The 13,607-nt window shown below is 45.0% G+C and overlaps 1 protein-coding gene across 1 annotated transcript in view; it reads right to left on the reverse strand.

The window, feature by feature from the left end:
• cachd1 (cache domain containing 1) overlaps positions 1–13,607 on the reverse strand; it is a 90,678-nt gene that overhangs the window by 13,992 nt on the left and 63,079 nt on the right. The window contains exons 9-21 of the mRNA XM_084547834.1: positions 12,461–12,739; positions 12,098–12,247; positions 10,497–10,620; positions 10,271–10,388; positions 7,280–7,448; positions 7,034–7,176; positions 6,059–6,240; positions 4,411–4,521; positions 3,491–3,613; positions 2,782–2,881; positions 2,522–2,638; positions 1,983–2,143; positions 1,602–1,688 (exon numbers count right to left, since the gene is read on the reverse strand). Of these exons, the coding sequence (XP_084403960.1) occupies positions 1,602–1,688; positions 1,983–2,143; positions 2,522–2,638; positions 2,782–2,881; positions 3,491–3,613; positions 4,411–4,521; positions 6,059–6,240; positions 7,034–7,176; positions 7,280–7,448; positions 10,271–10,388; positions 10,497–10,620; positions 12,098–12,247; positions 12,461–12,739 (1,864 nt within the window). The remainder of the gene's footprint in view (positions 1–1,601; positions 1,689–1,982; positions 2,144–2,521; positions 2,639–2,781; positions 2,882–3,490; positions 3,614–4,410; positions 4,522–6,058; positions 6,241–7,033; positions 7,177–7,279; positions 7,449–10,270; positions 10,389–10,496; positions 10,621–12,097; positions 12,248–12,460; positions 12,740–13,607) is intronic.

Consider the following 13,607-nt stretch of genomic DNA (forward strand, 5'->3'; position numbering starts at 1 on the left):
GAGGAAACACCCACAGACATTTGCACAGGAAGCAGCTGCGCGAAAGCTCCCTAAACGTCTGCGAGGGGTCCACTCATGCCCACAGCTCAAAGTTATACTGACAGGAATATGAAAGGGAGCTGCCAGTGTGGAAATACAGTAAGTAGGTGCATTTTAACAGCACAATCGAGGAGAAGTGATAAAGAAAAGAGTTTTACGAGCAGTTTACCTGAAACTCAGAGATTATTGATCACTAGTGGTGTTTTGAGATATTGCATATTGTTTACACTGATAAGACATGCTGATACATATGGTACAGAGAAGAGAACATACAGAAAATATGTAGCTTTGAACAGGAACGCTCCAGCATTTGTACATATGCAAATCTTGCATTTTATTTATTTCATTATTATTATTATAATTTTAATTTTATTATTTGTTATTTTAATTTAACATTTTTATTTTTATTTTATTTATTTTTTAATTTAATTATATATATTTTTTTAACTGTCTTACACCTGTTTTTCTTTTTACTAGCGTTTATTATTTATTTTTTTTTATTTTTTTTTAATGTGCAACTAAGCTACTGTGACCAAGCAATTTCCCTTGTGGATCGATAAAGTCTATCTGAGTCTAATCCAGCTTTAGCATGCTGCTTTCTGTTTGCATCTGTAATCAATAATAAAAAAATCAATATAATGGCTAAAAGAAGATGACAGTAGGATAACGACGCAGTATCAATTCCACGTTCTCTCTCAGTTTATACTATTTATTTAATTTGATGTGCAGAAAAAAAGTTCCAAGTTACAGATTTGCTTTCATTTTACTGCAGATACGGCATCCTTTCATATTTATTGTAGACAGATTGCAAGTAATCATACTTACACAGGCGGCTTTATTTTCCAGCTATTGTACAATTTACCTGCATAGCCATTGCACAAGCAGTCATATTTATTGTCCACAATAACAAATTTGCTTGCACGTGTGCAATCTCGAACATATAGATCTATGTACAATTATTACACGTTATTAAAATCTGTGCTGTTATTTTCTTTGCACAGGCCTATATGCAGATTAATGGATTTTCTTCTGTATCTTGTTCTAATGCTGCTGTGTCGGCCTGAATTCCTACTACGGGGAGAATCAATAAAGGTACCTCTCCTCTTATCTTATATCCCTTAAAAGTTTTTCAGGTGATATAAGATCCAGATAGTGACAGCTATGACTTTCATCTGCCCTTTTATTTTAAAAGGACAGGACCATTTCCAAGCACTTCTGAGACGACGGGAGCTATTGCGAGAGAAATAATTTAACTACGTCACTATTTTACCTAAGAAAAAGAATCAGGTACTACCTGAAAAGTAATTTACTACCTCCAAATAGTGTGGCAGTCCTAATACTTCTATCCTCCTTCTGCCCTCCTCTCAGAGGCTGTGGTGCTCTCTTCTGGATATTTCACTGTTCTGCATTTACTGGGTTATTATTATGTAAGCTATAAGGTGTTTGCATGCTGGGTAAACTGGACGTGCTGTTGCAGCCTTTCTCTGCAGCTTTTTGAATTTTCATCATGCATCCAATAGTTAAAAACAATTGCATTTAAATGCTTTAGGCATTGTACTGACCTGTTCTCAGCATTGGTGAGGTTGCCTGTGCACTCATTGACCTCCAGGGGGCACTCACACGGACACTCACACTCATTCTGCTCCATTCTGCACAAAACAAAAACAGTTAATTAGAACACGCTGGAGAGAAACACTGTCAGATTCTTGGTAAACACATAAACACACAATATTCAAGCAGCCGCTGGTCGATAATGCGACTAAAAATACAGTTTACATAACTCATGACGACTATGCCGTCCTTTCACAGCATCAAATTATGCTAATCTTTAAAGCTTGATTTGTGGGTGGGGGGTGGGGGGGGGAATCCATTCTTTTACGCGTGTGCCATCTTACGTCAGCGCACGAAAGCGCCTGAGAGCTAAACGCGGCGTCGGTATTGACCTGTGGCAGTTGAGACAGAGGCGGTCCACCGTGCTGCACGCGCAGAACGCCAGCGAGTCGCACGTCTCGTTGACGATGCCGGCGAAGGCGTTGGTGCCAGGGATTCTGGTCAGACGGTACTTGGAGCAGTGGCTGCCGTGGACCAGGTTGGTGAGGTCCCCCTGAGAGAGAAATGGTCGGTGAGATTAGTGAGATGCAACTTCCTATGGTACTTTCTAACCCTATTTACCAAAACAAGAGACAGAAAAGTGGTAATAACTAAGTGAATTAATTTAAATACTAGGGAAAAGCATGTTTTTTGTTGCATTTTTTTGTGTGTGTGCATGTGAGACATCTAAGTATGAAGGAAAACAGGTCATAGTTTAACAGAATCACAAGAAATAGGAATATTGAGACTGCAACACTGAAGACCACCACCAGATGACAGTGTTATACTATGAAATTTTCACATGTTGCTTTAGAGAAGCCATGCCTCTGCTCACTGCAGAAAGAATTTCTTTCCTTTGAAGCCGTTCTCGAGTCCGGTGTTTCTGACTTACCACTATGCTGGTGTTGAATTTGTAAAAGCGCTGCACTGTGCGGTCGCTGAAGCTGTTGCACAGGTTCTTCTTGACAAAGTTGGGATGGTTCAGGATGTCGTTGGCCACCAGCGGCTCCTGCCATCAAAAAGCCAGGAAGACAAAGTGGATTTTTTTTTAGGGCAGGAGATAAATAAATACAACTTGTCATCTCTTATGCATGCTGATGGTTAGAGACACTGATTGTTTGCTTGTGTATGTGTTGTCCTCGTGTCTTTTACCTTGTGTGTGATGTGCTGCTGCTCTGCAGGTGCATGACCTTTAGGGTCAATGAGAGTCGGGTGGGCGACCAGGTACCCCCTGTCCTCCATTATGAAGCACCTTCAACGCAGACAAATGAGTATGTGTTAGGACAGCCGACACACAGAAGGGTAGTTAAAGAACTCATGTAAACTTCCATTGGTCACACCAGGACTCTGAATTCCTTCAATCCACCTGCAAAATACCGCTCCACTCTACTTCTCACTGCTCCTTAAGTATTTTGCTAAATACTGCTCCTAAGTCCCTTTTGGGCTAATCCGGTTTTATATGCACCCCTGAACACCAACAGAAAGAGCATGGAGGAAGCGGAGAGAGAGAGAAAAAGGGGAGAGAGACAGGAGATTGGTGGAGAATGGGGGGTGGAAGAGAAAAAAAGAAGTGTGTGTGGGGGGGGGCATAAAAGCAAGGAGAAAGTATGCAGGAGCGAGGCGGCAGCAGCAACGCTACATCTCCAGCAAGAATGTCACCATAATCTGCTTATGTCTTCTTCCCTCTTTCTTTCTTTTTTTTTTTCTCCTCAGTCTCCCAGCGTGTTTAATTCTCGCTCGGCAAAACTGAATTTTAGCAGCCTCGCATTCAGAGAGAGGAAAAAAAAGGACGTGGGAATAGAAGAAATCACCTGCACGAGCGAGCGAGAACAAGACAACACCAAAGCCGTTGTCTTCCTACCTGATCTTGTTGCCTTTGTCCTGGTTGCAGATGGGCAGCAGGTCTAGTAGGACCTTGTAGAAGTAGCGGAGGGTGAAGTCTATGCCCATCACTGCAATTGCATAACCAGGGGCCATCTGAGAGCTGTGGAGCAGAAGACACAGAGAAATGCATCACGAGGGCATTAAATATCTGGGAAGGCAGACACAAGAAGCCTTGATAGTCTGCAGATCCTTAGGGAAACACGAATCTGCGCGTTCTCTTTAAACCTCTGTTTACTGCAGACTTTAAGTTATGCTCACTGAGGCAGCGTGCAACAACACACTAATCATGACTTATCTCGGAAACTGATACTGAATGTTTGTGTACATACTGAGCGCTTGCATGCACCGTGGTAAACAGTCGCTACTGCACCGCTGCGAGCGGCGGCCATCGCGACAGGCTGCATTTTAAGCTCACTGAACTCGAAACAAATAGTCTCAGACGCCGCTCCGGCTTTCCTCGAAGCCTCCGAGGAGAAAACATTTTGCAAAAGCTCCAGCGATATCTGTGTAACGGACGGAGCGTAGCACTCAGTTTGTCATTTGGCTTTCCCTCTTTCACATCAGGAGTTGGCACCGATACTCCATCTTGCTCCAGGGCACTTTGGAAGACTTGAATATAATTGTGGCTGAACTAAGCATTTCAAGGAGGGATATTATGTCAGTGACTAAACAGTCCTCAGGCAACACATGGTGTACGGACTCTTTTAGTTTCCCTCAAATTATTTCCTGTGTTCAGAGATAGTGCAGCCTGGCTGGACTTTCTTCTAGGCAGAGAGCCCAGCTGGCCGCAAGGATGTCCTGGCTTATAAAACCTGTTACAAAATCTAATCTAATATAGAAAACTGACTCTTGTTCAGTAAAAACTTAAAGTGCTACATAAACAGCCGGTGTTCTTACCTGGAGGAATGAATGGTGTGACTGATGGTGACGACGTAGCCGGCCCCGCCCACATCCAGGTATGGCCCGGTGAAGGTGATGAGGCCAGGGTTAGCCACAGCATGCTGGTACCTAGACAACACAACACAACACAACACAACACACAGTCAGAAGTCTTCATAATGAAGTTGAGACCATCTCAAATTGCATCAGCGTTAAGCCATCTAACTTTAAACTGTGCATCGATGTGACAATAATTATTTGCATGATCAACACAAAAAAAAAATCATGCACACAAAGTGAAGTAATAATTATAATCCCACATGAGAAACTGAATCCTGCTTTTAGACCAATCCATTTCTTCACACAGTAGCGTGTGCAGTCGGAGGAGTGGGCTGCAGCCACACCCAGAGAGCAATGTGAGGGTTAGGTGGTTGCTCAAGGCACCTTAGCCATGGGGTGAGGTGAACCCGGGACCTTTTGATCCCAAGCTGCATCTCTAACCAATTCTCATGCACACACAGAGCAGCGGGCAGGTGCCTTGCTCATGGGCACTTCGGCCATGGACGAGGTGGGGATTCAAACCAGTGAGTTACCACAGCACCCCAAAACCTCTGGTGCCGACACTTTGCACTATGAGCTACAAGCAACAGGACAAGTTACTGTCAAGACCCACTTAACTTGTACACACTGAGCTGCTGTTGTTGTGCTGCATAGACTGTATATAAATATGGACAATGCGTCGCCACTTTCTTGCATTGGCCAAACTGACGCTATTTTCCCGGGGATACGGGTGGCACCATCTTGCGACTTTGGAGCCAGAGTCTGCGCAGCGTGGTCCGAGAGTGGAGACAAGGGGACCAGCGATATCGATGACCCGCATGTCGGATCCAGTTTATATAGCGTCAAATAACTAACTAAAACGAAACTTAGCGATAAATTTGACACTTGAACATGCATCAGCATTATATTTACTACCTAAAATGACAGAAACCATCCTTGAAAAAAATTTATTTGACATGTTTTAGTTCGTCCCAAGTCCCATCCACTAACATGGAGGAGGTGGAGCTTATGACCTATACTGCAGCCAGCCACCAGGGGGAGCTCTACTTGCTTTGGCTTCACTTTTGAGGAGCAGTTCCTGTGTCCATCTTTATACTGTCTATGGTTGAAGTCTGTTTCTAAATCAGGATGTTTGTCTCACCTTAACAAGAATTAGTTTTTTGTTTCCAAACCACGAGTGTTATTCTTTTGAAGTACTTAATAATAACCTAGCACAACTTAAACAGGAAAGTTGTAGTGGAAGGGAAACACAATCTCATGGGGAAACTTCCACACCAGACTTGTTTTTAGATTAACATAAATGGTCTGATTTTGGGGGACCATCAGCGTGTGTAGTACCCTCAGTGTGAACCATCAGGTATTTTTATAAATCACTCTTTAAAAGCTTCAATTGTCGACACTTTGATGGGAACATCTTAACTGGACTTAACTCAATAAAGCCTGGAGGCCATTCTCTTAAACTCCTAAACTCCCAACACTACCTCAAACTTTTCTTTGCCCTCCTAAAAAACACACACATCTACACACACACACACACACACGCCTTCGCTCCTTTCTCCCCCCCAGCCCCCACACCCCTCTTCACACCCTCCAGAGTGAGCCTCACCATTGTCTGCGGGTCGGGTCGAAGGCTTTGTCCATCAGTGATCCTGGGTAAATCCGGAGCACCCCGCTGGGCGTTGCTATGTAACGGCGCACAATGTAGCAGTTGAGGCTACTCATTTCCATTAGTGTCATCCACTCATCCGTGACATGACTGGTCGCCATAACCTCGTTCCTGACGGAGGACTGCAGAGGGGGAAAGGATGGAGGAAGAGAGAAAGAGGGAGAGTGAGGGTGGAAAGAATGGATGGAGGAGGTAGGAAAGGAGAAGAGGAAGGAGTGGAAAGGAAAGTTGGATAAACATTTTAGGAGTTTGCTTTCAGCCAGTCCACGAACGAAATACTTTGCGGGCTGCGTTTCTAAGCTGCACCTGGAAATGAATTGAGTTTGACTGTATTTCTGCTAAAGGGGGCAAGATCCAAACAAAACCAGCATTTAGGGATAAATGCAGCCCCATTAGCCGCTAAGCCCCGAAAAACATCCCTGAAAAAAAATCACGTCCCAGAAGCATTTTCAAACGAGCTGCTAAGTTTGAAAGGGGGTGATGAGGTCACTGGAGGGGGTCTTTAAGACTAGCCTGGGAATCAGAGCTTGGACTAGAGCTTGGAGTTCAAACTCTAACCCCCTCCACCACCACCCCAGGACAGGAATGCACACAGAATGCCAAAACCCATGTGGGGATTCGTCCCCTTCTTAAAGATGCAGAACATAAAACACATGTTTGAATTTTGGATCAGATTTAAACTGCACGACATATACGGACAGACAAAGAACTTAAAAACACTGCATTACTAAAGTATGGAAATGTGACACACTGATCGTATTTAAAAGTGTTTCTAATTCCTTGTAGAATATTCAGGAGCATGTCTGTGTGCAGACTGCAGGGCTGGCCGTGTGTTTGTGTGCGTTCTGTAAACAAGATTCAGGCTGACATTTGCCATAAGCTGCATGTTTGCTCCCAGGCTTTTGTGCTTCGTACCTTGAGGCCCGGGTTGGCTATGAGCCTGGTGTTATCACTCAGGTAGGCCGTGTAGTGCTCCACCATGCGCTTTGTTTCTGGCTGACTGAGATGCTCGTAGGGAGAAGAGAAACTACCGGCTGCCAACATCACCGTGGGAGACTCTGGGAAAGGAAGAGGGACAAGGGACGGAGAGTTAGAGATGCTAAGCAGTGATTTTGAGCTAAAGGTAAAGTTACTACGTCAAGTTTTTTTGGGTTTCCTTACCGACAGTGGCGAGCTGTTTGAAGTGCAGACAGGAGCTGGGCTGACCCAGCAGGTCCAAGCGGTGGTAGAGCAGCTTGGAGCTGGGAGCCGTGTTCAGGTTCTTCAAATGCTTCACTGGAATCTCTGGCTGCACGTACACGATGCACAGGATGAACGATGTGTCCTGAACCTAGAGGACAAGAGGACAAGGAGGGAATTGAGATTTTGCACTTACTTTGTGACTTCCCAAACCTTTCTGTGGCTCTCAACGGCAAGCTTCTTTTGTGGGGGACTATTTTCAGGTGTGTATTAATAAACATTTAGTGGGAGTGACTTCACACTGCCCACATGAAATGAAGGAACGTGTCATCCAGTCCAGCAACAAGTAGTTGTTTCAAGGTTTAGGTGTGGGCTGCTAATATTTAAGGATCTATGTTCCTTTATTATCCAGCATCCACATCAACTCCACTCACTGGTACAGAATGCAAAGAGGGCGGCCAAATAAATGAAGACACAGTACTACATGGATGTACAGTAAGGTTAATATCAAAGTTGAGGTTACCTTAACTGGTGACATAGTTCATTGGGCCTGTTCAGACCTTGCATTAAAGGGGAACTACTGTTTTTTTACTACCTGGACCTTATTTCTGGTATAAAATAAGATCGTTTACTCACCCATATAACTTTTGTGTCATTTGCACTCGTTCAGGAGATAATTAGATCCACGTATATCCATATAGCAGGAGTCAATGGGGCACCGAAACGCAGCCTCTAAATAACAGATTATCTGCCGCGAAACTCGTTCATTTCGCCAATATTTTGTTACGATACGCTAGTGCTATTCCCCATTGAGAATAGTTATCATCATCCAGTAAATGTAGATTAACCTACAGACCCCGGATGATGTCTTTTGACCTGGATGATGTCGCGACGGTCGGATTGTTTACCTGTAATTTGCTACTGCTATGGTTCGTCCACAACCTCAGAATTGGAAAAATATTCAGCCATGTTGCAAAAAACTAGCAGTAGCAAATTACCGGTAAACAAGCCGACCGGTGCGTGAGGCGCTCAGAGATGACATCATCCAGGTCAGAAGACGTCATACAGGGTCCGCGTCTCGGTGCCCCATTCACTCTCGCTATATGGATATACGCTGATTATCTCCTGAACGAGTGCAAATGACACCAAAGTTATATGGGTGTGTAAACGATCGTATTTTATGCTAGAAATAAGGTCCAGGTTGTAAAAAACAGTAACTCCCCTTTAAGATCTGATCTGGGCTACCCGATCGCCAAGAGGCCAGCTTAGGTACGTGTGTTCAGACCTGGTATTAAACACGCGTCTCCAGATCATCTGGGGTGCAGTAGAATATTGCAACAGCTGATGTCTCTATTGGAGCTCTACCGCTGCTCTGGAACCGAGAACAGTGCTGTTCTACGTGTGTGCGTCATGACTTTGGCTTCACACGTTAAGTAATTATTTTCTGATCTCTGCCTTGACGTTAAATTAGACCTGCACCAAACTCAGATTATAACTCCAACCCTGGAAGCTTCCATACGCGCCGTAATCACCGTAATTTGTGATTGAGGAAATACGTAACTTAACCACACGTGAATCATACTCATGTACATGTTAAATGCTCTCATTTGCAAATACTTACTTAGATTATTTATCAGTTAGTCAACAGCCCTATATAGTAAAGAGTATAAGAGGTCTTTTATGTGACTTGGGATGCATTGTGTTCACACTACCAAAGGAATGTGGACACATGTGACCCAGACCACCTCCAAGTGTGGTCAGAGATCTGGATCTCTCAAATGTGATCTCAACGCGTCCTAGGGGTGTTCACACCTGTCTTTTACACGATCGAATCGCCCAGACCGGATGCTAATACAAGCTCTGAACAGGCTCATAGTCTCAACTCGGACAGCGTCCAGACTCGAGTATAACTCTGACTCCACCCGTCGCTACCAGCTCTCTTTTTCATTGTTTACTGTCAGCCATCACAGGCGGTGTTTTACGGACCGCAGAGGAAGATAAATGTATCCGGTTTAACGGCTGCTTTCACCACTGATTCTACACGAACCCTGGAGGGAGCACAGTCTGCTTCCAAATTATGTGCGACTCCGTTGCTAAATCCTGCAGACTCCCAAACACACACACACAGCGAGCACTTTTCCCAGGACGTTCCCATAACTCAAGAGGAAATGAAAGGCAATCAGAAAGGTGATACGATCCTTAAGGACAGAGTGCCATGGGAAACAACTGATACTTCTTGATTGTTGCTTTCTAGGCCAATTACCCCATTTTCTCTGGCTCTGGAAAGCTCATTTAAAAAAATAGAGACAACTGCCAAACTCATGGCAAAGGTGACGCTATGAACTCTGGGGCCTGTGTGAAAAAAAAACAAAATGTCAAAAGCTTTTAGTAAAAGGCTCGAGTGAAATGCCCAAATTAAGTGCGATATTTCTGCTGCTGCCAGACAAAAAAAAAAAAAAAAAAAAAAAGAGCCTAAATGTCAGAAAGCAAAAAGACTCTGATGTTGTGTTGCTGACCGGTCGCCATTTGTTCCTAAAACATGACACTTCTGAGCCCGGGGAGGAAAAGCAGATTCGAGGGATAGACGAGTTTCTGGGTGTGTAAGGTTTTTATTGCGCCGACTAATTTAACGTGGTGGAGGTTTGGTGGAGACCTAAAGGCTGGGACCATAAATCTCCGCGCTGCTTTTAGTCAGCGGCACAGTAATGATAAAGAGCTTTAGACAGAGAGGGAAGAGAAAGTGAATGCAGTTATTGTTATTGTTCCCGCCGCTACAATGGCTCATTGGTCCGGAGGCGATGATGGACTACGAAAGAACTTGCTTTGGCTTCAGAGATGCAGCCCTTTTGCTATTATGGGCCACTGGCCAAATCTTTTTCCAGAAATATATAAACAATAGGAACAAGAAAATGCAGAGGGAACCATATGAGGACGTGTCTTTGAGAGTAATTTCTGGTCTATAAGGACACCTACCAGTTTCCAGGCATAGCTGACATTGTACGCATCCTTGCTGTTGTCCCTTAGTCGGTTGGTGTGCCAAGACAAAGAGGAGTTGACCGGCACAGCAATGATCTGACTGCCCAACGGGAGGCTGTGAAAGAGAAGCCACGAATCAGACAACGTACATCCACGGCTGGAGGACTTCAGCTTCTCAAAGCCAAGTCTCCACTCTCCCAACCGGACGTGCATCCCGTCTCACCTGAGGATGTTCTGTCGGACAGCAGGGAATCCCGGGATGTTCTCGTAGTGGATGATGTCTGTGTGCAGGGGCGGCTCCGTCATCAGGTAGGGCCGCGTCAGCGACGGGTGCATCAGGGTGTAACCTGGGAAATATGACAAACCAGTTGCAACATCAACATTATATGTGATTAAAACAGCAGCTATAGGTCACTATTACTAAATAAACCACTATATTTTGCTAATAGCAATCAAAATTGTGTATAGACACTATAAAGAACCCAGAGGATAAAGCCTCGGGTAGCGGTGGCAAGGAAAAACTCCCTCCCAAACGAGGGCTGCGAGAACAAACTTCTCGCTTCTCACAGAGTATGTAACGGCCTTAAAAGTATCACACTCGTCTTTCACGCCTTCCTCTTCTAAGCTCTTTGGAAACATGTGCCTCCTTTTCCTTTAATTTCAGCCTCTTTTTTAAATCCTCTCTTGCTAAATCCTCTGATTAGCATGACACTGGCTTTGAGGTCAAAACCCAAACGCCAGTTAAGTGAGGTTACCGCGGTTTCTCTTACCAGCCAACACAGACGAGCCTGCGTTCCCTGTCCTGTCTAAAGTCAAAAGTTAAATTCACCTTTGAGCTGAAATTTCTAGTTTGTTTATGGTTATTTATCTAATAATAGCTGAGAGAAACAAATATCGTGCAAAGGTGTGTGAAGTGGAAGAGCCTCAAGCGTCACAAAACTCATCTCTCTACATTCCCGGCATTCCTCCTCCTGTTCTGTACCAGCTATAAACGCAGTGACAGAAAGAGACTTTTATTCATCTCTCAGACGACATTTTTAAATAAAAAAACTCTAAATCCGTCTTTTTACATAACACTAAAGACCGCATACAAACTCTAGTCGGATCTGCAAAATTTCAGGTTTTCCATCTTCGTCTAGTTCCACCTAAAATCACATTTATTCAGCAAATATTATTAGGTGGAAGTAAACAGTACAAATCTGTACCTATAGTGTCATCTATTAAAACCGGGACCTTCAATGTCACTCCTCTTTGGCCCGCAGAGCACAGCGTACCTGTTGCTCGGCACCAGCAGTTCAGTCGAGGCCTCCTTAGCCGAGGCCAAGACAAACCAGGGCCGGACGCGAGCGCTAAACGCCCTGCACTGTGGCAACTCGCTGATGCGCGGTTTGACAGAAAACGAAAAGCCAAAGAAATGCCAGCGCCGCCTAGAAGACGTCAATTAAGTCTAATGAGGGGTAATGGCTGTGGAGGAAGTGGAGACAGGCAAAATAAAGTGTAGTTCCAGTTGTATGTGACACAGGAACGCTCAAATACGCTTGTCGAAAGGATGTGAGTAATAACAAGTGGTACACTGAACATGCACAGAAATGTTTTGAAGGGAGTCTGTTTGGCATGTTGACGTTTGTTGGGTTGCTGCATTTGGCACCAGGTGTAATTTAAAAGTTTTCTTTGCAAATACACCTTCAAACACCGCTGCTAATGATGCCGACGGCAACTTGGAGAAAGCGCGGCTGTAGATAATTCCAAGAAACGGGTGCCTGACAAAAATGTCCTCACTGAGACGGTCAGCGTGTACACGTGCTGGCCTCAGCTGTGGCTAACCTTTGTTGTCGATGAGGAAGGTGTACGAGGCCAGAGAGTCTTGGTAATACGTGACGTCCTCCAAAATGTAGGCCAGGTTCACATCCACCCCGACCACGCCCAGGAGCAGGTTCCCAAAATAGCACGGGCGGCTCACGGTCATAATAAAGCCTGGAGGAAGAGGATTAAGTACAGGTTCATGCAACACTTCAGGTTTAGTTTGAGTATCGTTAAAATGTCAGTTTACTCTTGTCAGAAATTGTCTACATGTATACATGAAAGGAGCTCAACAGGCTTTTATTGTGAAACAGTAACAGGAAGTCAAAAATGCTTCTAGGAGTCTATCCCAGCAGAACCCAAAGCATAAACCCCAGCTCCACTCACCATCCCCCATTGGGTCGGAGTAGGGCAGGCTGAAGCGGGCCAGGTCGATCATGCGATTGGGCAGGTTGATGTAAAAGCGCCCCACCGTCGTCTCCAGGTTGCTCAGCTGGTTCAGCACCATCATGCTTCCCTTCACCACCGGCATCATGGAGGCCCCCGCCGACCCGGACGAGGACGGGGAGCGGTCTCGGTCGGACATCCGGGCGACGCCGTACTTCACGGAGTTCTGCTCGGCGAGGTCCCTCAGGAAGGCCAGCTCCTTCAGGCCTGTGACTCCCTCTGCAAAAGGGAGGGGGTGGGGAAGAAATTTAGCCGAGGACGTGAAAAGGAAAGCTGAGTAACACCGAGTAAACATCTCTTAACTGAAGAGCACACGACTCAAATTACTAAAAGAACGAGGAGCACAGTGTTTTCTTCTTTCCCCTCTGACTGTAAGAAATAATTCCTCAAGGAGCTTGGAAGTCGAAAATAACACTCCCCATCGTTTCTTGTGATGAGCTATTTCGAAGATCACGTGGTCAAACAGCAAAGGGCTCGCATTAAACTGGATTATAACAAACACCGACACACGAATTCCCCGAACTAATTTGGCGTCGGCAGCAGGGAGATCTCATACATGCAGGCCCCGATCTTATGTCATGATCTCTATAAGCTTTATCCGCACAGTTCCACGCAAGAGCCAAAGCCAGCTGTCATCTGTTCGGCTCAGAGATCATATATAAATCCCTCATCGCTTAAAAGGAAAATACACAAGCGAGATGTTAACGCACACTTCAGACTTGATGTTTCCAGGCCTCATAAGGTCATTTGGAGGAGGACGGATAACCACAGCTGTCACCTGGAACATTTGGCATCCCACCACATATTGGGAAGGATACGCCGGTGCGTCAGCCAGTATCCAATCACTGAGCGGATTACGGCGGAATCTCTTTATAACGCCAAGGCTCCGCTCTTTTGATCGTCACAGGAGGCAATGTCGCCACGGGTGACAAGCGAACACAAAGTGGAAACTGTGCTGACAGCGCAGGTATTTTAATTGACGAGGGAGAGGCAATGACTGCTACTCTTACTAGAGAGAATACAATGAACCTGAACCCAACCAGGCGTTTCCCAGAAATATTTGAATTCTGGCAGAACACGCTGTATC

Source organism: Chelon labrosus (genome assembly GCF_963514085.1).
Source record: "Chelon labrosus genome assembly, chromosome: 7".
Classification (NCBI taxonomy): domain Eukaryota; kingdom Metazoa; phylum Chordata; class Actinopteri; order Mugiliformes; family Mugilidae; genus Chelon; species Chelon labrosus.